Here is a 26,113-nt window from a genome sequence, read left to right as displayed (position 1 = left end):
AAAACTTGCTAAGCGTGCTTACATAAGGCTTTCAGGTTTGTTCTGTCAGCAGGGCTCTCTGTTGGCAAGCAGTAGCGGTGGCAACAGCCAGTCTTCTGTAACGAATCATGCTGATTATGATTTTGCTTCTCATTTTAACTTATGCCGTTTGACATAAAATCTACCTGCTATTTACTAAACCTCTGAACTGAGCAAGTACGCGACAAAATGAGACACAAAAGAAAATTATCAATATAAAGCTAAATTAGTAAAACGTAAATAAAATGTCACTAATCTTCTTTCAAATATGTCCAACTATTTTAAGGTTAAAATATTTAATGCTACTTGATAAATTTTATAAAGTTGATTTTATTCACAAATTTGTTTTATAATTATGTTTAATAATAATGCATTCTACTTGTGGATCTATTTTATTCTTAGAATGGTATCACAAAAGTGAAGTTCAGGCATAGCTAATATCTTTACTTTACTTTATTCAGTTCCCATTTGTTGATGGGTCCTCAATGTTTTTTCAATAATGTCCTTAAAAGTCTTTAATTTCCATGTGCAGAAATGTGTACAGACTCCATGTGCAGAAATGTGTACAGACATGTGCAGAAATGTTTAGTAAATTTTACTAAAATTACCTATTTAAATACAAAATTCGTAACAATATCCTTTTGAAACGTGCCTGATGCTCTTACAACTACAGATGAACTGGGACTGAAGCGGAGTAATGATTTTCTGAGTCGTAGAAGCAAAAAGTGAGGAAAAGTGTAATTGTAGGAATGGCGCCTATGACATTATGGGAGGTCGCCGCCTTCATACGTTCTTATCTAGAAAAGAACAGGTACAGGTAAAGCTAGGTCAGCACCTCTGTAGTACCACAGATGATTGAGGTATCGCTGAACCTAGCTAACTGTCAAGTCCCCCCCCTCCAATTTTGAGGGACAGCTCTACTTTCCATGGAGATGACATCGACCTATATCTTTATTGAAGCTTATTAAGAAGTTTGCAAATTTACATAAATTATTTGCATAATTGTGTTATTTTACTGATGCATATGCTATTTGCATAAGCTAAATTTACATAAATCACAAAGGGAGAATACGCCGGTGGTGGGATATAGGGATGGGTCCGAGTCTCCCACCCATCTTCTCCTACCAGAACGACTCGAGAGGACTTTCGGCTCCCCGTGTATTTTGAGTGCCTCCTTACTGCACAAGTTTACATGTACAAACTTCCATGGCTTCTCTGGAATTCAAACGCTGGCCCATCGGTACGGTAGTCAGCATCACTGATCATTATACCGGCTGGACGGCAAGTAGAAAAAACAATAAAGCAAGAAGGCAATCACTCGGTATATTTTCTGGTATCGTCGCCCCATAGTCTGGGGTCTGCCGTGGCACGTCGATTGGGAAGCTTTTCTTTAGAAAATGCAGAGAGCTAATAATAACTTAACTTAGTTCTACTTATGTTCCACAAACTAAACACTTGTTAAAACAAATTTTAAGAAAATGCGCAGTAAGACATTTTGATAAGATATTTTAACTTTGAACATGCATTTGAATGCGATACTTTCTTGAAACACTCGATTGGTACTTTCACAACAACACGCGAGTTGGAACTGAACCAGAGAAACCATATTCTGAGTCGTAGATGCAAAATGTGAAAAGTGAATTTTGGAAAGAATGACGCCTATAACATTCTAGGAAGTCGTCTTCCCACATGCATAATTACCAAAGAGTAATACAAACTTGGCCGGCCGTCCGCCGTTCCATAATTACGCATGTAGCGCCGTACAACGGTTAGGAAATAACTGTTCTAGAAAATGCGGACAAGGAACGCAGTGGTCTCCTCGCTTAAAAAACATACTTATGAAATCTTCTGTAAGCTTATTGAGATCCACTGGCTGTTGGAAAGTCCCATTTCAATCTGGATATATCCAATTGTATGGGGTGTGTCGCCAGTCTAATCACCATTCACTACGTCTAGCCTTCATCAAGATGAGACTTCTGACATGACATCGGACCATAGGATTATTTTTCAGAAACATATAATTATAATAAATAATTACACTCAGTAGAATTTTAATCAGTCTTTGTAAAGTGAGCATCATTTTTAGAAGAACACCAGTGTACAGGTGGATCTTAGATCTAGATAGTAAAGCAATCAGTGCACTGCCAAACACAAAAAGTATTTTTTTGCCATAAATATTTGAATTTATAAAATTAGGTTATGATTAGCATATATGTAACTGCATGAGGAAAAACGTTTGAGTAAGAGGATCCAGCTAAGAAATGAAGAAGCCTTTATCCTGTGTCTTGTAAATGTGTACAAAGACGATTCCAAAGAACTTGAAAAGGCTTAGATAGAGAAGGAAATCTTTATCCTGTTATCGCTAATTCTTGTGCCAATAGTTATTTTATTAAGTTACCATTTCTTAACCATTTTTCGTTAATTCTAGGGCTCTTCCACAGGTGTTCGACGGCGGCGATCGTGGGAGAAGAGGGAAGCCATGGATTCTCCATCAGTTGATGAAAACCAGGACTTGGGATTCTTTAAAGTATGGCTTCTTATTTCGCAGCTCCTCGGTGTGGTCAGCATTGCTCTGGTCTGGGCCTGGTGTGGGCAGTACTTGGGAGGCTTTGCCTGGCAGTCTGATCCAAAAATTCAGTTCAATTATCACCCCTTCTTCATGGTTCTTGGCTTAATCTTTTGTTATGGAAATGGTAAATTTTCATTTTTTTTTTTTTTTTTTTTTTTTTTTTTTTTTAACATTCTGTGTATAGTTTTATTATTATAATAGTTTGCGTTATGGTAAATATGTTGCTTAAATTTATGTGCATGTGCTTAATAATATCTTGTTTCACGTGGAAACGAGGAGCAAAGATGGACCTCGAGCAATTATATGCAACATGTAAAGGATATATATATATGTAAGAAAAAATAAATAATATACAAAAGATTAAATTAGCAACGTAAATTTTCCTTCTCTATTCTAAAAATAGTAACCTCTCTTTGCACTGCGTCATTTCGAAAAAAATCTATCTCATTTGACTCTTATGTAATTCTGATGATGTAAATGGAACTAAAACTCAACCAGCCAATACTAATTTTACAGCAATATTAACTATCCAATCAAAATGCTTTGAAAACCAAAACTAACTCAGTCTGACTTGAGATTTCATCCTGAACATTACGCACTTTTTTCCTACGCTTTAGCCAAGCTGCACTGCCGTCTGTCTGCTGCTGCTTTCTTGCTAAAAAGTTATAAAAAATGTAAGCCTTTGGGAATAGTCACATTTAATGTACCGACTTGTGTATAGCTGAAAATAAAACTGAAGATTTAATCTGATTTCGCCTCCAATTTCCTAGTCATTATGGATCAACACTTCTACGCACTTCAAAATTCCTGCTTCGAGGTTTGAATATTAATTACATATATATATATGGTTATAGTATATGAAGTTATATACAATGACTGGGAACTTTTATGATAAAGTTGATCCATATCTTATTACTTCTTATTCATTATATTCAATTTCATTCCTTGCAGCAATGGCGCAAGATAATTGTTTAAAATTAAGTTTACTTTATTCTTTTGAAGCAATATTATTCATTATGTTATATAATTTTGTTACATTATATTGTTAAAGATACAATGGAAGAAACTTTCTTCTACTTTTTCTTAAAATTTTATCATTTGATGACATTCTATAAATTTATAAGTAGAGCTCTCTTTTTCCTTAGAATTTAATCACATATATTTGCATTTTTCTCAGAGGGTGTTGGTCTTATAAACTTATATTTTAAATGCATTATGATCACAAAATATTAGAATAGGTTATACGGAATTAACGGCATAATTGTCAAGCATGCGTATGGTGTAGTGATTAGCACATTCAACTAGCAACTGAAATGCCTCAGATTCAATTTCCCATAAGAGCACAGTTAGTTTTTCAAGAGTTTTCTCTCCCTGAAATATAACATTTTTATAAAATATCCCTTGTTTTATGAAAATTGGCTTTAAACCCCATACTGCTGTACTAAAGACCAGCATTATTACCTAGTTTCACTATCGGAGAGCTATTTCACGTGGATTTTCATTTTTATGAAAAAAAAGTTGTGAACAAAAATAGCTTTGAACTTCGAGAAAGGTCCACAAAGTGTACAACATAAAACTGGCACTCATCAACCTTAGACATGTTATCGAACTAACAAACATACATGTCCTAAATGAATTTGGCAAAGTTGAATTTACGAACACTGACGGTGATGGTATTAAAGAGCTTTCGACATTTTATCAGAAAAAAAATGTACACATGAAGAACGGATATCCGCTAGAAGAATAGCTATATGAATTAACATTGAATAAGGCGTCCAAGAACTGAATATGCATTCGATGCATGAGATTTTCATAATGATTTTCTATGCGGCATTGATTGAGAAACGTAGGTGCTTCCAGAGATCTAGAGATTGGTTGAAGATTTTGGTTATCACATTTAAGACTTCGAACAGATTTTCAAAATGTTTTGAATGACTGACTATAAGGGAAATTATTCGGCAGGACAATACGTAAGGGTAATCAGTCAGACTAACTGCTATCTACATTAATTTTGATAGAGTAGTTAGGCTTCGGACAAACCTGAAGAATATTTTGAACGACTGCAAGAAAAATTGTTCGACAGAAGAATACTGACATTTCGATTTTTTTTTTTTTTTTTTTTTTTCCAGGATGGGGGTTGTAAACCTCTTTCTGAATTTCGGTTTCAAATGCAGCCAAGTGACAAACTTCTACAGCGAAGTAAGCAGGTATTGAAAACGTACACTGAGCGCGCGCAAAGAAAAAAAAAGGGGCAGTTTTATATCTCTCGTTCTACTGGGCTGATTGAGTAAATTCAAATTGCGTTTTTCATGTCTCGAAAGCGCGACTTAGGATATGTATTAGATTTATATATAGCATTATTCTAATATAGGTATTTTAACACAAAATCGGACTTTTCTGAAATGGCATGCTAATTATTTCCCATATTTCGATTCTACCACTCAAATTATGCCTAAATATTTAAGTTTGGAAAACTTCTTAATTTATGGAAACCTATTTTCCTTTCTTTTTGTCAATGTAAATGAGCCGGGAAGTCAATGTAAATGAGCAAGTCATCGTTCATTATTTCAAACAATTTTTAACAAAATGCGTAAACCACATTTGGCGTTATTATCGCTTATAATAAATATGTCAAATTTCAAAACGCGCCAATCTGTAAACTCACGTATATCCTAGGAAATTTTGAATAAAAAAAACTAATTTTTTTAAGGTATGCTTAGAAACACATCTACTTTAATATGATGGTAAAAATTTTATAGGTTATATTTCAAATTTTTTTCGAAAAATTTATAAAATTATTTAAAAACACAAATTTTAAAATCAAATCATAAAAAATCTGATGTATACACATGACTTCCTTGTACGGAATATTAAATTGTTCGTAATTTTCCTGCTTTTCGTTTAAACATATTAAATTAACAGTTAACGAATTTTGAATTAAATCTGCTTCGTCGATAGCGCATAAACCACAATAGAATAAATGCACTAAAATGATTAATATTCTACAGATTAAGAGGCCATGGCATCAGCAATTCTTCACCTTGTTTTTAAAACACTTGTCGCGCAATTCTGGCTTTGTGACAAGGACCGTTGACGTGCTGGAAATATATATTTTCAGAGGGAAACACACCTATGAAAATGTATAATTTTCATGTAGACTGCAGCTGTCATAGTGTGTTCTACAATAACCACAAGTTCCAAGAATGCTCTGAGAACGTTTCCTATAGCATAATATCCTCACCACCAGCCTGCTTACGTCCCGTGTATGTATCCATTAACTGTTTTCCAAGAAGGTAGCATACTCTGATACGGCCATCTACGAAAAACTATGATTCATCGGTGGTGTTGGTGTATTTAATTATGGCAAAGCACACTAGGGCTATCTGCCTAAGGGGAGGGATGCCTTTCGTGGAGGACTTTCTAAGGGAAACTGGCTCGTATACACGTTACACATGGGGAAAACCACGAAAACGCCCATGCAGCCAGCCCGTTCGCGGGATTCGAACCTCGGACCGAACTACCAGTGTTCAGCGACTTTACCGCTCGGCCGCTGGTGGGCCTCTATGATTCATCGGATCAGGTTTATTGTTGTCTAAGCCACCGCGATGTTCAAGAACCCACGTAAACATCAGTGATGCTGGGCTATCAGAAACATAATGAGATATATATCTACCTTCGGAGTCCCATATTCAACAGAGTTCGGCAAGCGTTAGGCTCAGATACACTAACGATTACCTTCCTCTGTACTCAGTTGTATTTGAACCATCGGTAGCCGTTTATTTTCCTTCACCAGGCGGGACAGTGCCCGATGTCAGCATAAGTGCCCAAAACCCGGCGCCATCTACTACAGTTTCAGCTTCCTTCTGCCACTTTTCACTGGTATCGACAACAGCAACTCTCTAACACCCGACGAACAGTGTCCTTTCTTAGGATACTCATTCCTAGCTTTCGGACCATACAATCTGGTTCTTATCGAAATCTCTTAAACTAGCAATTTTCCTATTACACAGACATGTAATACACAAACTGAAGCTTCAGGTTTCTTACAACCATTAAATAACATTTTCCTACCGTATCACCTACTATCTACGTCATTCTGACGACCTTATTTTCGTAGAGAAGGTGTTATCGTAATATTTTGGATATTCACTTATCATTAGCCAAGATACAGGGACCAAGATCCCATGATGCATTAGCCAAGGGACTTTGCAGGAGCAAGTCGTAGTACTGGCGCTTGTATAACAGAATGATTGCAAGGCAGTAAGGCGTAATTTTAATGCAGTATTCATGCCGTTAATTATGGGTAAAGTGGAGAAAAGATCCCTTACAATGGGAAACATCCAGAAAAGAAAACCAATTCTACAACATTGGTAAGGATTTGTAGAAGCTTTCAAAAAGTCTAGCAGCTTAATACAGTAAAATGAGTCTAGTTGATGTTATTTTGTATTGTTCTTCAGTTTAAAGACTTTCTTATAGTAATACCTCATGTTCTCTATCTATCATTACACCATGCAATTAACGATGGAGCTAAATTTTTGTCTCACTTTGTATATTGAAAGTTATTTTATGCAATTTATAGATTATTTTTGCACGCTTAGAAAACTCTGCTTTCGGATATTGGCGAAGTCTGTAGATTTAGGCGAAGTTTGTAGAGAGATTATATATATTCTCGATATTTTTATAAACCAAAAATTGCAAATTGTTAATAAAAGGAAGAGAAAAGCATTTATGTAAGAGCCAAACATTCAATCATGAGAATAAAAGGTCATTTATTAAAAATCTTCATTTTGTTTTTATGAATATATATATACATGGAAAATTTCTTATATAAAGGCTTTAAATACCAGACAAGATAACTGACGCAGGATTAGTTGATCAATTAATATTTATTAGTTAGATTATTTTTCACTAGAATATGTAATGGTCATAACTCTTTTTGTTTTTCCTAACAGCATTGCTTGTATATCGTGTGTTCCGTAACCAACGCAAACGGACGCTGAAGCTGCTGCATTTAGGACTGCACACTCTCGCTTTCGTATTTGCCATTGTTGCACTGAAGGCAGTCTTTGATTCCCACAATCTACCAGCGATACCTCTTGCCAATCTCTACTCTCTTCATAGCTGGCTCGGAATCACAGCCGTTGTTCTCTTCGCTATGCAGGTGAGGCTTCCTACGACGCATTTATTTAGTTGTGATATGTTGAGTGATCTCAGTTACATCATTCATGGTGATCATGTGTAATTGTGACAACTCTAAAGAACAACGCTGTGGTCAATCGCGATTTTCCGGAGTAATACCTAGGATGACGTCCACTGTCAATTCAAAATCACGGTGAATCTCAGGCAATTAAAAAAAAAAAAAAAGAATGTCGAGTAATCCATGCTATATACCGTATGTTCATGAATACCACGCGCCACCGAATAAGAGGTGCACCCGACTTTTTCGATGCACCAAAAAAGAGTCTGCTAATATAGCGCGCATATTTTCATCAAGCCCCAAAATTGGTAAAATGTTCAAATCATCTCGATCACTTAAGGCCCATATCACACAACGTTTGTTTCACTCGAACAACTGTTTCGGACAATTTTTTCACTAGTTTACTATTAAAAGAAAGACGTGCGACTTTTTCCTTCCTTTCCAAAAAAATTGCAACTTGTTCATTTTCAACCAATCAGCTATCAGCTTGTTTATAATGGGGAACCAATTTCCCCTGTGTTAACCCCAAAGCGATCTATGGTGATTGGTTGTTGTGACAAAGCAGAAAAATTGTTCCAAACAGTTGTTCTTCCGAAACAAACCGCCGTGTGATAGCAGCCTAAGAAGTCTCGTTTTATGTTTCTTTATTTCTAGCTTCAATCAAACTATCGTACGTTCTTCTGTTGTAGCGATATAGACAATGAAGGAGCACATGCTTTACTTTTCCTGGTGATATCGGTTTTTTCTTTAAGCGCTGCAACTTCAGCCCCAAGCAAGCGGACACTGGCTCCAACTGAAATGGCAAAAACAAACCCCTGCCCCCTTTCTTCTTGGAATTAGTTTGTGTACCGGAATTTTTCCTTCCTTATCAGCGGCCCACCAGCGGCCGAGCGGTAAAGTCGCTGAACACTTGTAGTTCGCTCTGAGGTTCGAATCCCGCGAACGGGCTGGCTGCATGGGCGTTTTCGTGGTTTTCCCCATGTGTAACGTGTATACGAGCCAGTTTTCCTTAGAAAGTCCTCCACGAAGGCATCCCTCCCTTTAGGCAGATAGCCCTCGAGGCTTTGCCATAATCACACACACACCTTCCTTATCAGCTGAGCTAAAGTGCTGCTTCTTAGTCCAATGCTATCTATGACTATGAAGCCAAGTTCGGCAAAAACCATTCAGAGAATAATAGTTTGGTTGAAATTACCGATATATCCCCTACAAATTCCCTGGCCAGGATTTATTATTTGGGATGGTATAATAACATCATATAATTTTATATTTTCTGGAGATACCGTAGCTTCAAAAAGAAATAATTCATGCCGGCCAACTTGCGTTTATTTGGTCTATATTGCCTTTTTTCGCGTAAGCCGCGCACCTCGATTTTTCCGATTAAAATTATCAAAAAAAAAAAAAAAAAAAAAAAAAAAACCTGCTCGTGGTATTCGTGAACATACAGTAATTAACAGTAAAATAATATTAGCGGTGTATTTGTTTCGCAGCAGTTTAATTTGGAGAATAAATTCATTTGGTTATAAAAATCATGTTAGCATTCAGAACAAATAGAACGCACTGTAAATAATGGAAAAGTGCATATAACTAGGAATAAAGAATAAGTTGTAAATGGCATTATTTAGAACAGGATTTTTCCTTACCGAATTACTAGCGGGCCGCAATTTCAAATTTGTTTTCGGCCATGGCCCATTAGCTTGGCAACAATTTTTTAATGCTGCCATATGTACACTGCTGGCCATTAAAATTGCAAATCGTGAAGGAAAGCAAATGCAAAAAAGATATTTATTAAAGATATTTATTGCACGTAAGCAGTATAACATGGAGATAGAATGATTAAATTTGTGAACGTTTTGGACGTTTACAGGGGTGCGAAATTAGTAGAAACGGCCCTTACATTAGGCATGGAGTGAAATTGGTCATGCTGCTTTAAGTCTGTGCCACACTTCATCAACCGTATTAGCTGGAGATGGGTGGCGGGCTAGTTTCTCAGCAACCCATGATCAGATGTTTTCAATGGGTAACAGATCTTGAGATCGTGCTGGCCAGGGCAACAATCGAATACCCAGTGTATCGAGGAAGGTCAGAACATGACGTGCAACATGTCATCTTGCATTAATCTTGTTGGAAGAACTTCTTTCTTTCATGTGATTTTGACGTTCGTCAGATCATTCCTTCCTGGTGTTGCAATTTTAATGGCCAGCAGTGTATTACCCAATTCTGGAGGGAATCCAAAATTTTATTTCTGTGTTTAATGATGCGGAAAAAATTATATGTTGTCTGATTTTCATGCAAGTGTGATGGTAGTATTTTATTTGTGTGATTAATGATGTGTAAAACCTTTGTTAAGTATGGAAAGTTTAATATTTGAATTCTGTTAGCGACCTGAGAGAAAATGCCTTTGGCACAACAGCAAATGCTGAACTAGACTTCCAGAGCGTCTGTAAAAATTAATTTTTTGGCATGTTTCTGTAGATTTAATAAATTGCGTACAAAATTGTGGCAAATAAAATAATAAGGAAAAATTTCGTTATGTTAAACAACAGGTATGAACGCATTAGCGCAACCACCTTGACGCAGTCTGACGGTTTTTGCAGAACACAAAGATGATTCCGCGAATTTTCGGATTGTAATTTACGGTAGATATGGTTACTTAAAGAACTGTTATGTTTATTGTTGCCAGGGTTTGGTGACGTCTGAAAATTTGGCGATTTTTACGAAGTTTTTTGCGATAATACGTAAATATCAAATAACAAAATGAATTTTTCAGCATGTTTTAGATGATCTTATTTTAAATTGTTTACATATTATTATTAAATACAATAATTAATGTATGTATTAAGTTCTGTTGAATTAAATGTATTCTGTTTCAACAATAAAGTTCAATAATTACGTGTATAAAAAAGCTTAATCTGTTTCTCTGTTTTAATTTTAGTATTTTTTTGGTTTTGTGGCTTTTCTGTACCCGGGACTGACTAAGATTTGGCGAGGAAAATATTTACCACTTCATGTGTTCTTCGGATTAGCAATCTTCATCATGTGTGTTGCTGCTGCGCTCATGGGAATTACAGAAAAACTGATCTTCTCTCTGTAAGCATTATTCTTAATTTAAAAAAAATTGTCTTGAAATGTGTAATAATAACAAATGAGTTGTTGTACGAGGGTGCGCTTTGCATTAAAATTCATGCCATGAATTGGTAAATTTTAGCTCAACATTTTGTCAGTAATTAGCGCTGCATTATTATCCTACCTTTTCGATAGCATTTAATGAAAAGAAGCTTACTTAGCACACAGTTTGTTCCTTATTTAATGCTTTACACTACCAAGAGTTCAGTACGTAATTCACTGCAGGAAATCCCGTTCTGTAAGTATGTAATCATGCGATTCACCAATGTGTTGAACATTTCTTGGTCTAATAAACAACTACACTCATGTCCATAAATTAAGGATAATGCAAAATCAGGCAAAGGAAGAGTTAGAAGCAAAACAAATTTGACTTATTTGTAAAGCTTATTTATTAAACATAAGGTAAAGAGAAAAAAAGATGCTATATGTTTGATATTAGTAAAAAAATTAGCGATTTTTCCTCCCTGGACCAAACTACACACACACACACACAAAAAAAAAAAAAAAAAAAAAAAAAAAAAAAAAAAAAAAGCTATTTTCAAAAACCCAATATTACATAGTTGGTATGATTGGTAATACATTGTATGTCTCCCAGGCGATGCAATACAGTCCGTACAATGCCTAGGAATGCTGAGTATCAAATTATCGATCTGATCTTGGGGGATATTACACCACTCAAAAAGCAATGCTCTCCGAAGTTCCGGTAGATATGTAGGAGGAGGTTGACGGGCTGCAACTCGTCGGCCAAGCATGTCCACAGTTGCTCTACTGGATTTGTGTCTGGTGAGAATGTTGGCCAGTCCATACGGGTGATATCCTTCGAATGAAGGCATTCGCTTATGATGTTTGCACGGTGAGGACGGGCATTGTCATCCATAAACACAAACTGTGTGCCCATGGCGCCCCGAAACAAACGTACATGTTGTTTCGCAATGACGTCCCGATAGATTTGGCTTGTCATGGTCCCAATCTGAACTTGCAGGTCAGTTCTGGAACCCAGAATAATTCCACCCCAAACGAGCACTCCTGCACCACCGTAACGGTGTCGTTCAATGATGCTTTCTTGGTGGTAACGGGTACCTGGAGCTCTCCATATGAAAGTCCGGCGAGAATCAGACTGCAAGCTAAACCTGGACTCGTCGGAAAACATCACACAAGCCCACTGTTGTGGTGTCCGCAATGCATGCTCTCTACTCCAGGCTAACCGCAGGCTACAGTGAATTGCAGTAAGTGAAACGCATCTGACAGGTCTACGAGCATATATACCAATCTGCCTTAAGCGTCTGTACACGGTTTGCCTTGAAATTGTCGTACCAGTGGCAGAAGAGAGCTGACGAGACTGTTCTGAGGCTGTGCTCCGCCTGTTTCTTTTGGCAGTAACTGCCAAATACCGGTCCTCATTCGGCATTGTAACTCTGGGGCGACCTATGCTGTAACGTCTACTCACATTACCATCATCTTGGAATCGTTGCCAAAGCCTGGAGACGACACTCTGGGCAATTCCAAGTTCGTCTGATACTTCCAGTTGGGTAGGCCCACATTTTAGACGGCCGATAATTCTACCACGTAAAAAATCATTTTTAAACAATTTTACTTCTTTAAAAACAATTTTACTTCTTTGCCTGTATTCTTTATATATCACTCTCTTACACTTTCGTCATTGTGACGTACCATCGATGTCATCTAGTTACTTCCTGAAATTTGCATATGATTCTTGAAGATGTGTGTATTGATTTTACAAGTGATATATTTATTTTAGAGTTCGATTTCCGCGTGACTCCGAATTATCCTTAATTTATGGACATGAGTGTATTAGACGAAAGGCATCTTTTCATTGTACTGGGAATATAGGGTTTTTGGTGTACACTTCGAATTTCAAATAACCCCCAAAACAAAATTGCATCCATGGGCGTTGAGTAGAGTAAACGAAGAGGTTAGGCTGTAGAGCATAGGCAACTAATCAGTTGTTTGGAATCAATAGTCCGGGTCGGCTACATGAGAATGTGCAACATCTTGTATAAACGTGACAGACTTTATGAAGTTCTGTTTCTTTAAGCACGACGCAGTATTCTTAGATAACATTTTTAGATAGTCCTGTCTGATTACTGGACCCATTTACTAGCCATGGTTCTTCAGGAAAGAAAGGGCCAAAGGTAATGGATGTTGTGAAACCGCCATACATAGTGAATCATAGCGAGTGCAGTGAATGCTCCGGTGACTATTATCGGCAGTTATGGGTATTAATGCATCCATACAATGAAAATTTACATCCTCTTTCCAAAACATATTAAAAAACGAGAGTGGATAAATAGCAACTTTTTTTTTTCATATTGAATAAAAAAAAATTCATGTGATGGTGAATTCTTTCCTCTTTGGATGATACTTGGTTGCAGGTTGTAAAGATACAACTGTCATACACGGTTTTATGAATTTGTAAACTTGAGTATTCTTGCTTCCCCCCCCCCCAGCATTGTTGATTATGCTGCTAGTGTCTCAATGTAGGTTACCTGCTGGCCATACAGTTTGCACCGAATTCGGCCAATGAACATCTTCCATTGTGAACTTGAGCGTAAAAATTCCCAGTTTCCTCGAAGAGTGATATGAGAATTTTTAATGCTGTCTCAGTCATTTGAACCACCACGTACTTTCCTCTGTTTTTCCACATGTTCTGTGTTTGAAGCTATCGTAAAGTTGAAACAGCCGATTCTGCGCTCAAGTGAATCAATTGAATGGGCATTACTAGTGAACAATTACTCTAGTAATGTCTTATCAACAAAATTCACCTAAATATAAATGGTCATCAAAGTGCGTGAATATAAACTGGGGGGGGAGGGAAGGACTGAACGTTTTAAAAATGTACTGCGTCTTTTAATCTCATTGTCCACCAATGCTTCCTATAGTGCAGTGCGATTCATCTGTGATTTTTGTTTGGCAGGGAAAATCTGAATTCAGAAATATACAAAATAATTAGAGCTTAAATTGCGATGAAACCTGCCTCCGGCAGTTCTTAATTTTTTTTAATAATTCGCAATTTCACCGGAAGCGTACCTCAACCCTAACTAAGAGAGCTCCATCACCTATTTTATGTAACTGAAGCACAGTTTCATCGGATTTTGATATTGAAAATTTTATTTTAATAATAAGTAAATCTGAAAAATAAATTTTAACTTTAGAAGTCATGCTTATTTTTCTGCGGGACACTTGGAGATTGAGACTTATAAGGAAAGAAAAGCCCCAACCCACATTATTATTCTTACTTACTACTTTCGTATTTATTCTACAGATAGTGCAATGAATTTATGAGAGCTGGAAAATTTTTCGTCGCCGAAATCATTAGTGATCAATCACCCTGGTTGGGAATTGCAACGCTAGGGACTTTCTTTGGAAAAGGTTACCTTCATACCTTTTTTAATGATGTAAGCAGATAACAGGGCTAACAATTCACTTTTGCATAACTTTACGTTTCTTTTCTGCTTACAGAACAGTCCTTAAAGTCGAGAGAATTATTTGCACATTCTTCTTGACAGAGAATTAACACTGGCGAGGGGTTATAGTCAAAAAGTGTTGCACTCTTCTCTCTTCGTTTTCATACCTACACATCCTCCGTTAAAATTTCCTCTGTAATCTTTGACTATTTATAGCGTTATCTGTATTTTCATTAAATGACCATTAAACGTTTTGCATTTTTTTTTTCATTTGTTGGCGGTAAAAAAAAATGGTCTTTGTTTCCATCATTTCTTGGGGGGGGGGGGGGCATTATACTATATATTGCTTGAAATCAGCCGAAGCTCGGCTGAGCAGTTTCTTAGTTTTTGAATGAAACTGTAATTCCAGCCGAAGCTCCAAATGAGAAGAAGTCCAGTAATTAATTAATTATGATAATTGATTATGTATAATCAGGCTGATAAAATTAACTCAGAAAAAGGATGCTGCTGATACTGATAAAATTAGTGAATCAATCTTGGTACTTACGTACTGTCGCGACTATCTTGGCGCGATTTGGCTTTTTTTTTTTTTTTTTTTTTTTTTTTCCCGGATGAAAATGTAAAAGTTACTTAGCATGGGCAAGCTGATGGTTTTCGCGCATTCTTTTTTAGATAGATTCCCAAATTATCAATATTTATAGTAAGTTTGGTAAACAATATCGACATATGAAAAGAAAACTTACTTTAGCAATTTAAAATACAAATATGAAATAAGTATTATGTCATACATTAAAAAATAAAGCACTTACATTCTTCTTCGAATCTTTCTGCAATTTTTTTTTTTTTTTTTCGTCATTCTTTTCCCGAAGTACACAGCGATCTGTTTCATTTAAGAAAATCAGAGAATTGCGGAGACTCGGCTTTGTGCTATCTTCGGCAAAAGTGGCCATCTAGAAAACGCATTTCCTTGTTGTTCCCTTTAGAAATTTGTCTGTCGAATTCTGTATTACTGCCGAAATTTTACCGTAGTTTCTTCCATTGCTGGCGAATTCCACAAGCTCATGTTTTAAAACTAAGTTTAAGGCCAAAAATATCACGATTTTTATACAAAGATCGTTGGAACTTAGAACAAAATAAAACGCGAAAGAATGTGGCGCCGTTGCTTGACTGAAATTGTTATTATGAGCATGGTTGGCAGAAAAATGGTTATGCGCATGTTTGCCAAAGTTTGGCACTTTCCAAAAATTTGGCTACTTCCACTAGGATGGTTGCGATAGTACGTAAGTACCTCAATCTTTGAGTGTCATTTCTTAATCGTACAAATACTGCTGGTATTTATATAAGGTATAAAATTCACAAACAGCTTTATTTTCCGTCTTGGGAGGGAATACAGTTCAAGTAATTTGCAGACTTAAACAATTCGCAGAATTAAAATTTTATTAAAAAAAAAAAAAAAAACTCGGAAAATTTAAAAGAAGGAAATTTGTTTGCATTCAGAAAGCTCACAAATTAACTCTTTATAAAAGCCAGGATTTCCTCATATTTGCTTGGTGATTTTACAGTTATGAGATCAGAATACAGTAAAGTGATTTCGTGGTACTCCGTGTTATCGCAACCATCTTGCTAGAGATCGCTACAGTTTCTGGAAACCATAATAATCTGTGTACATAACAGCCATGCTTGAAACAAGCAACATCGCTATTTTCACATGTGTTCTTTATTTTTTATTCCAAGTTCCAACAGTTTTCATAGACAAATCAATATTTTTTGTCTTAAACTTGATTTCAAAATATGCACTTGCCTAATTTGCCAGCGGAAATTAGACAAGCGCAGGAAGAAACTGCGGTAAAAATTTCTGCAGGAACACATAATTTTACTGCTAAATATCTAAAGGGAACTCTGAGAAGATGCGTTTGATAGAAATAGACAGTCAGTCTTGCCGAGGTTTGCGCTATGGCAATTCTCTGATGTTTTTTAAGCAAAAACAGAAAGTTTTGGACTTTTGTCTTTGTTTCGTGCCTATACATCTCCATTAAAATTTCCTCCATAGACTCATACAGTTTCTAGCACTGTCTTTATTCTCTTCAGTGACAGTTTAACCATTTAGTCTTTTCTCACTGGTGTGCTGGATAAAGAAGGGTTTTTATTTTACTTGTCCCTTGTTATAGTACATTATACTTACTGTATATTCAGGATTAAATTCAGCTGGAGTCTCAAAGGAGAAGAGATCCGGTATTTTATTATTTAAATATATATAATTAATTTAATATATTTATCTCTGTAATTTATTGAACTTAAGTTTTAATTATTTTATAAATTATTTTATGTATTTGTTTATTTTTCTGTTACACATGCCTGCCTCTCTTTAGGGCAATTCTGTTTTAGAAGTTAAACCCTGACATAGCTGGATTAACCATTAAGCAAAATAAGCACATGTTTAAAGCATCAAATTAAGGGAGCACCACAAAAATTTTCCATTGCTAGTTTTAATACAGAAGGTGTGGTGCAGCTAAACCAAGACTGAGAAGAGAAGGAATTATAGTGATCTGTGCTCAAAGTGCATTTCTTAGTCTAGGAATCCAACACTTATAAAACTGCATCCAAGCACTTGAGACATGGCTAAAAATTTAGAAGATTATGACTAGACAAAACAATGGCTATTTAATTTACGAAAAAGAGGAAAATCAACTAAAATCTCTAGCTGTATGGAAGTAAACACCATAACAAAAACATTGACGCACCAAGAAGGAGTTTTCTGATGGAGACAAATTTGGCGGATAGGAAGATTACGTACAGAATAGAAAATGATTAAAATTTCAGTACAAAGGGGTCTGGCTATCAAAGGAAATGGCACCTCAGACCATAACTCCTGGTTGAGGGCCTGTGTGGGGTGCAACATCTTCTAATTGTGGCATCGCTTCCAGCAATTAACCTGCTTCTTTCAATCAAATAATACAACCTGTTTCAAACTCTGACAGTTGATCGTAATGAGCTCGAATCCTGCGGCGAGGCATTTTTTCAGTCGTTGAAAGGTATCCTAAATCGCAATGCAACAGACATTTTTAACAACAGTTTGAGAATAGCTCCTTATATACATCTGCTAGATGCGCAGTTCCGATGCGTTCTGATCTCTGTTTACTTATTGTAATGCTCGTGCCATCTGATTAGCACCTGAATTTTTGTTCATCACCAGTTTGACAGCTTCAAGAAAAATTATTGTCATGCCTGTGATATCATTTGAATTTTCTTTTCACATGTTTTTATACCCCTTACCTTTATTGTCTTGCAACTATTTGAAATTTTAACCGTATTCAATTTAGGGTAGGACCTTAAGCCCAGGCACCCAGGTGTTTAACACTGTTCTACTAATTAGGAGAAGGAATGGAGAAAAAACAGGTGTAAATTTATGTGGGAGCACCAGAAAACTTTACATGCTTAGAGCCTTTAAAGGTCTTTATCCAGCCTTGAACCCTCATCAGTTTCTCTTGTACATGGTTGATGAATTATGACATGAGTGTAGTTGCCTCTGTGTTCGGAACTTGAGCGAGAAAGAATTTGCCACAACGCAGCAGATATCCTTTATTTTTTTCCTGCAAGAAGAAATTTTTACTTATGTCTTTTTTGTTATTCTTTCTTGAAGAAATAGGATAGCGACTTATTCATTTCTTGCTAGTTCCAAATCATAAAAATCCATTTCAGAAAATAAATAAATAAAACATGCTCTGATTAGATGAAAAACATGTTTGCGTTACAAAAGAGGCTAAAATAAATTGGTAACACCAAGCGCTGAAAAATATGCTAGACGCAAAAAGAGCATATTTGCTTTGACAGAAAAGAACAGTGAAATTTTCTGATTAATAGAATATGTGAAGAAATGTGAAGAAATGTTAAATGAAGATGATATAACTGAAATCTTCATCGTAATGACAATTCTCCTATCATTAGTCAATTAACGGATGCAAAGTAGTGATAGTGAAGAAAGTGATAAACAGAAAGCGTTAGAGACTTAGAGATCACTGGTGATAAAGAGGTTGTTGAGAATGAAAAGATTTTGGTTTACTGGGAATTCTCGAGCCATCAACATGATCCGGGTAGCGGAACTTTGTAATGGGACAAGAAACAATTTCTGTATAAAATTAAGGAACAAGTCCAAGGGCTGTTTGAAAAGTATCTGACCTTTTGCTGAGAAAAATACACTACTTATGTGATGGGATTGGGATCTCCGAATTTGACGGTATATTTGAAACATTAAACTGCAGGAAATACCTTATCGCCAATATCCCCTAAAATGTCCTCCATGAAGGCATCCCTTCTCATAGGCAGATAGACTTAATCAAGTAAACAAACATTATCAGTTCTTGATTTGCCCCGAGATCTGACCATTATCATTTAGTTAAAAGAAATCAGTGAATAAAGATATTTCTTGTGTTGTTATTGTAAATAGGATTTTTTTTAAATATGATTTTATTTCTCCTGCTCTGCATTTAATCACAGTAAGAGTTAAAGAATCATTGCCATCCTCTAGCGTATGGATATATGATATAATATGCCATCCTCTAGCGTATGTATATCCTCTACCTTCTCTTAGTAGAGATTTTGATATTGCCTCTTAAGTCATTTTAGTCTAAGTAATGTTTTTTCCTCATAGAGAAAAGTTTGAATAAATATCTTTGTTTTATTTACTTTACAGCTGTTTGTATTGTTTTAGTTATATTTATTGTTGTTTGCATACTTAATTTAGTACTTTTTTAATTTATTGCAATGTCTGTGGAGTAATACTAATCTATAACAAATATAATTTTTTAAAACATTAAAAAAAAACTTTTCATTTGTGAATTATAGACAATGAAAAGTCAATATTTTTTGTTCTCAATAAATTAATGTGTGTCATGATACTATATGTATATTATAAGTTTTATTACTTATTTATTATTTTCTATTTTTAGTGGCGGTAAATACTCAGAAAGGTCAACTTCTGCCACAATTGGAAATCTTTTGGGTTATTCGGTATTCCTTTTCGCCTTGTTGGTTGTATACTTAGTGGCAACACCCCAATTTCGGAGGCGTCTTCTACCAGAAGAAGTTCAACTTCAACTTGAACAACAATCCCCTGGCAATTGATAAACAATTCTTCTTTATTTGTTCTTGGCCAAATATTTATTGAACCTCAGTTTTTGGAAATGATGTGCCTTGCTGAGGAGATCTAGATTCACTTTTTGTTTGTAATATCTATATAATGAGGAAATACATAATTAGTGTTAGAAATCAGAATGTGAATTCTCACTGAGAATGTTGCTAATATTTTTAGTTGTGAAACTTGAATGTTTAAATTTTGTATATAATTTTTAAAATTGCTGTATGGCTTGATATTTAAAAGCATTTAGAGAAGATATTATTTGTGAAATGTTCAAGCTACAGTTTGTATTTTAATCAAACTTTATTTTAATAATTCTTTAACACCATTGCAGTATTTTTATTGGATGCATATACAGATTGTTCTCTATATTTTTACTATTTTGGATATTTTTTTTTATCTTTTATTACTCATTAGTGATGCAATCCTTACCATGACTTTGCGACTTTGTGAAAGCAATAAGTTTTTCATATTAGTTTTTTCTTATCTATTTTATAAACTAAGTTTTTATTTTTTGAGGAAGCAGTTGTATTACTTGGAAAACTGTTCATAGAACGGGCATAAGTTGTGATAAATTTAGGTAGAAAAGCAATCTTATTTTGGCATAAGTTTTAAATCTAATGTTATTATTTTGTCTAGTTTCTTATTTTACATTGGCATATTTCTCTTCCATTCAGTCATGATATTTATAATTAGAAGTGGATAAAGAGTGTCTGAGACAACAATGAGACAATCATATTAACTAAATGTTAGTCAATGAAAATAAGATGCAAAATTTTTAAGTTGTCATTGTAACAGTGATTCATTTCTATCAAAAGGATAACAATGTCATTTAAATGCTAGAACCATTAATAAAGTGGCAGCTTACTTAAAGTAAACTTTTAAGGAAAAAATAGTTTGCTTTTAAATTTGCAATGACCAAAGGAGAATTCCTGTGTTCAAGCATTACAAAAACAATCAAATTGGGTGGGGGTGGAGAAGCTGTATTGAATTTGAAAATAGCGTAAAGAGCATGGGCATTATTGGTGATGTTAAATAAAATCTTGGAAAAAGAAGAAAAATCCAAAAAATTTTTCATCCAAAAAAGAAGCAAATAAGGTTATGAAAATCTTCAAGTTTGTTGACAAATAAAGTATTTTTATCTGTCAAATTGCTTGAAATTTGATGATATCAAAATCAATTATTCATTGAGTTAGAGAAGATTTAGGCTTAAAATCTTAAAATGCCAGTTAAAAAGTACAAAAAGCTGATTTCGAATAAAAGAAGCCTTGATTCTGCAACTTAAAAAAACTGATCATAAATGTTAAATTGTATTTTATGTTTAATCCTAATTTGAGTGGTGGCATTAAATATTAACCATTCAGCATTTCCCTAACTCTGTTTCTGTGCTCTTCAGAATGAAATCTAAAGGAAAATAATTTTATGACATGCCATATACAAAAAGAGCAATGCTTCTTGATGAGTCTATCAAACAGCTCCTTTTATCTAAACAGTGCATTAAAAGATTTTTGATTCTTTTCACCAATCATCATTATCAAAATTAAAGTATTTTATTGTGGCAGGCTTAATTACCACAGACGAAGGGAGAGGGGCAAGGGGGGACATCATCCAGAGGGAGGGTACCAAATTGATGTTGTGAGTTTTTAAATAAAATGATTTCCCTTCTTGGTAAACAGGAGGGGGCACAAAATTTTCAATTGTCCCCAGGCACAGTAAACCCTAACTACAGCTCTGTTAGTTACCAGCCACTATTTGAAAATCCAGAAAATTGATTTTGTGTCTATTTAATAATGTCCCTAATAAACCCTAAGCTAGAAGTATTGAAAGATTTGGAAGCATTGATAAAAGCAAGTACTGCAATGAGAAAGAGAACTCAAAATCTTATTTCTGTTCAAGAGAATATACTTTTGACTTTTAAAGTAAATTTCTGAAGAAGCAGTACAAGGATGCATATTTTCATAAGATAGGTCCAGAAGGAATTCTTGCAGTAATTTAAATGTGCATATCAAAAATAATTAATTGGATAATATTCTGATGTATGTTGTGATTTAATCTGAAAGGTAAATGTTCAATTTTAAAACTATCAAATTTGTCTCATTCTAATTCAGAACATTCTTTATTTATAGAAAAATTAAAAATACTTATAAACTAAATATTTTTCTTTTTAAATTTAAGTATATATTTTCTTCAGCAAAATAATTATTTCCCTGTTGATGTCACTGCATAGTGTATAATTACATACTGAGATTCTGAAAGCATCAACAGTTATGTATACAAACATAAAAGTGAAATTTATTGAGGGAAGCATATTTGTTCAGCAGGGCACATCAGACAGTGTCTGTTTCTTTGAAGGTTGTAATTTGTAAGCTTCAATTGTGGTGCTTTCTGTCTTACATTAACCTGCTATAAATGTTAACTGTATAAAGAATTTCAAATCTTCTCTCTTGTATACTTGGAATTTTTTGATAACTTATACTCATGATACACATATCAATTGTGTATAGCATTTTATGAATGAAAGCTTTTCTAAAAACAGCTTACATAATTTGTGGTAATTGTAATATATTGATGATTTCAAATATCTATGAATGTTTATATCAGTGAAGTATAATACAACAGCCCCACTTTAAAAATACACTATAACTCATTAATATACTTATTTTTATGAAGAAATTTAATTAATAAATCTAACCAATGAAGCTGCAAATCGTACCAAATAAACCTAACCAGTAGTCACAGATCTGATTGAGGGGGGGGGGAAAGCTTTCTTTCATTAAATCATGTTTATGAATATAATAGAAACGGTCCATATTTCTATAAAAATAAATAAATAAAATATTAAAAGTCTCTCAACATAGATGATGTAGAGCGACTTTCAGCTATAAGCATTTATATATGAAATAAATAAGAAAATAAACATCATAAAATGTGTAACAAAAATTAGGAATATTTATTGTGACTAAATAAATGTTTTACAAAAAAGAGATGTAGATATACCAGTTGCTGCTGTGTTTTATTCATCATTTGTTCAAGAATATATGTTACATTATTATATTATAGAATATAGTATACTGTTAGAAATATATTTTGTAATTTTCATTCCCCATCTTTGCAAAGATAATAATTTTTCTAATCCTCTTGCCAAATAAGATCCCTTATTCATGCTTTATTAGAAGTAATAGAGAATTAGATTTCATATTTATTTACTGTTGTTGTCTATAACATAATTCAATTGCTTTGCAGTATTTTATATTATGCAATTCTTTAATTTTTCTGGCTTGAATTTAAATGAAAAAATATTTCTCTTGAATTATCTTAGGAAATGATTAGACTAGCATTCTGCCAGACCAGTCAAGAAAATATCAAGTGAATTTTAAAATTATAATTTGCATTAAAGTTTTCATGAAAATTTGAAATTTCATTTACTATAGATACGTAGAACTGAATAGAATGTCTAATACCCTACTAAATGAAGTTGTAATAGTTAATTTTGCATATCTAATTACATCGTTTTAAGTACCACTTTCAAACTGTATAGCTAGTGGGATGATATGAAAGTAAGAATGTTTTTGAGGGACTCGGAGGTGCTGGTCATTGTACAGTACACTGAAAGACTTCTACTAGCTATACATATTAATTTCAAAACTTAAAACACACAGATATTTTTAAACTTTTCGCTGTTTTGGAGTATAACATCCTACAGCATGTATTAATGCATATTTGTTATTGTTATTTTTAAATATACAAAGCAGATTTGTTAGAAAATTTATATTATTATGCTTAATTTAATTTAGCAGTTAGCTTCCTTGTAAACCGTTATTTATTTATTTTTGTCTCTTCCTGATATAGGCAATAAAGTATCACATATTCACTATATTATAAAAGGCTGCTAGAATTTTAACATGCATACCAATAAACTTCATTTAACATCTAATGTTTGATCATAGCGTAAGATTTATAGACATATGTAAAAAGCCAGATGAAATGGTTGGTGAGTGATTTCCTTAAAGTGGACCATAGAGTGTGTGTATGTGTGAGGGCTGATGCAGCATGGCTTGCAGTTCGATTCTGAATTACATCTGAAAATTGGGAAAAATTCGTACTTTTTGAGTGTGAAATGTATGAAGTGATAAAAAAAGCTGACTTTTTTAATTAATAAAAATATCTACTTATATACGCTTTTTTTTATATGCAAGCTAAATAATAAAACTTTTTTTTTTTACTATAAGAAATCAGTGCTGTGCCGTCAGTGGACTAGACCCCTAGCATTTTATGTATTAACATTTTCAAATATATTTTTACCTAACATTGAAAAGCTTAAAAGGAACATTATTTTACCTCTGTCAAAATCATGCACCATTCAAGTGTAGTCAGTTTTTCCTGAAAAGGGATCAGCTTATGTCTCACTAGCTCTATATGAGAGAGGAGTAGATGGCTTTCATATGTTCTCCTTAGATGTGCTGTTAACTACTTGTGATAGGTCGTAAGAAATTTTAATTTTCATGTTGTTCTTATAAGCAAAATTAATTTAACTTTTAATGCTATATTTTAGCTCATTTTTATGAAAGTGTTCTTATGGTATATGAATAGTACAAAGTGCAGCAATTCTGAGTTTAAACTGTGGAGAGGGGAAGCAGTATAAAAAGCTAGTCCTCTCACAAGGTATCATTACAAAGCATGATGCTGTTGTATGACGATGTACTATCCGTGTTACAACCTTATGATCTATATGGTTTGTCAAATCATGTTTTGGAGGATAATATCTTTTCACAAGACACAAAAATAATGACAAAAGGTAGATCTCCATATGATCTTGTTTGTACAAACACAGAACATTATACCTATTATTCCAAAGTGGATATAATATAATTTCAAAATGATTAATGATACAAAAATAAGAAAGCTTTGGGTTTTTTTTGAGATATTAAAGATCATTTTGACTTCTCTTCTTTATCCAATTTTCAAAAATATATCACAGCATTATAACCATTTTTATACAGTCTTCATATTCAGTATGCAATAATCCCTGTCATGATGACTTCTGAAGGTGATCAGTATCTCTGCAAACAGAAATAAACCTGTAATGAATCTCATCTCTCTAAGATGACAACCACTGCTGTCTTAGAATTTTTCTTCCTGCCCAGTCCCCTTTAGTCAAAAACATGGCAAACCACTGTAAGAAATATTTATTCATACAATACCTATGTAAACTAAAAAAGGAGTTAGAATGATTCTGAATTCTGCAAATCAAATACTTCTAAGTTATCTTTGAAGGAGATATTTATTGAAGAAATTGGATAGTTGTTTCATTTCTTCGCTCTAAGAATAAAAATACGTAGTGTTTTCATTTGATAAGCAAATCCTTGCTATTAAATAAATTAAATTTAGGTCAAGAAGTTTTTTGCTTTTGATTATTTCTATATTTCTTTTTTAAATGTAGAAAGATTATTATATATATAATTAAACAGTGCATTACTATTTGAATAAAATAAAAATAATTGAAGAAAATATATAGCAAACGAAATAATTGAAGAAAATATATAGCAAAGGAAAATATATAACATTTCTTGCAAAATGTTAATGAAAAAACAACAGATTGTTTTTAAATGAATGACTGTTATGCTGATTAGCAATTTATTTTTATAGGACTGAGGAAAAAAAATGTACACCTCTTCAATTAATAAGAACTTTTTATTTTGTCAGGATATAAAGGACTGCATAAAAAATGCATTAACAACAGTAGCATATATTTCAAGTATTAAAAAGGAAAAATTTGACAGCCATGATTTTATGAAAATGAAATTTAATTAAGAAATGCTGCTTTTTCTTCTTGAAAGGTTGATAAAAATAAAAATTCCAATTTTAAAAGTTATAATAAAATATAACTGGAAAAGCAAAATATTGCATATATGCTAGAGTTATGCAATATGCAAGTGGATATTTTAAATGAATTCATTTAATTTTTAACAAGATGTATCGAATGCAATTTTTACTTGAATTATGAGAACTCTTCTCAGTATAGGGTGTGTTTTTTAGGAAATATTTTCTGCAGAAATAATTAGCATAATTTTTTTAAAACATTGATGGTTCATATATGATGAAGTCTTGAAAATATAAATACAATATAACTTCTTCTCTTTATTAACTATAAAATGAATACAATACAGGAAAAATGAAATCTATGCATATTTCTGAAGTGAACTGTATTAAAATGCAATTTTTATACTTTTTCACATATCTTCCAGTACATTTTGGATGTGAAAACATATTTTTAATGTTTTTGGCTTATGGTAGTCATTTTTATTTTATTTTGCATTTTAAATTTGTTATAAGTAATGGAGGATCATAATTTATAATTTTTTAAAACTTATTTATAATATAAAGCTTGTTTATAGCTTTTTTATTTTGCAGATGCATTTAATCATCAATGCAAAAGCCTCTATAAAACATTTTCATAAACTTCTACTCTGCTCATTATTTGTGAAAATGTCCTGTAAAGTGAATCTGTCACATTCAGTGTTACTTTGTCTATTTTAGTTTCTTGTTGTGCAATATAATAAAATTATATTTGCTGTTGCAAAGTAGTTTTTTATTCAGACAGGTACTATGAAACAAAACAAACTTTGACCCAAGTATAGACAGTT

General features: G+C 33.7%; 1 protein-coding gene across 6 annotated transcripts in view; it reads left to right on the top strand.

The window, feature by feature from the left end:
* The window catches only part of LOC118186243 (transmembrane ascorbate-dependent reductase CYB561-like), a 141,783-nt gene extending 115,733 nt beyond the window's left edge, over positions 1-26,050 (top strand). For 3 of the 6 annotated variants that reach the window (XM_085814619.1, XM_085814615.1, XM_085814620.1), the window contains exons 2-5: positions 2,447-2,711; positions 7,540-7,748; positions 10,720-10,874; positions 19,282-26,050. In XM_085814619.1, coding sequence (XP_085670745.1) covers positions 2,498-2,711; positions 7,540-7,748; positions 10,720-10,874; positions 19,282-19,456 — 753 coding nt within the window. In that variant the 5' untranslated portion in view covers positions 2,447-2,497 and the 3' untranslated portion in view covers positions 19,457-26,050. The remainder of the gene's footprint in view (positions 1-2,446; positions 2,712-7,539; positions 7,749-10,719; positions 10,875-19,281) is intronic. The other 3 variants (XM_085814617.1, XM_085814616.1, XM_085814618.1) reach the window with 1 other exon arrangement.
* Positions 26,051-26,113: the final 63 nt, after the last annotated feature.

Source organism: Stegodyphus dumicola, chromosome 4 (assembly GCF_044657685.1).
Source record: "Stegodyphus dumicola isolate Sdum_Otavi_A_Nest chromosome 4, ASM4465768v1".
NCBI classification, from domain to species: Eukaryota; Metazoa; Arthropoda; class Arachnida; order Araneae; family Eresidae; genus Stegodyphus; species Stegodyphus dumicola.
The sequence above is the reverse complement of the archived record's forward strand: the minus strand, read 5'-3'. Positions and strand labels throughout refer to the sequence as shown.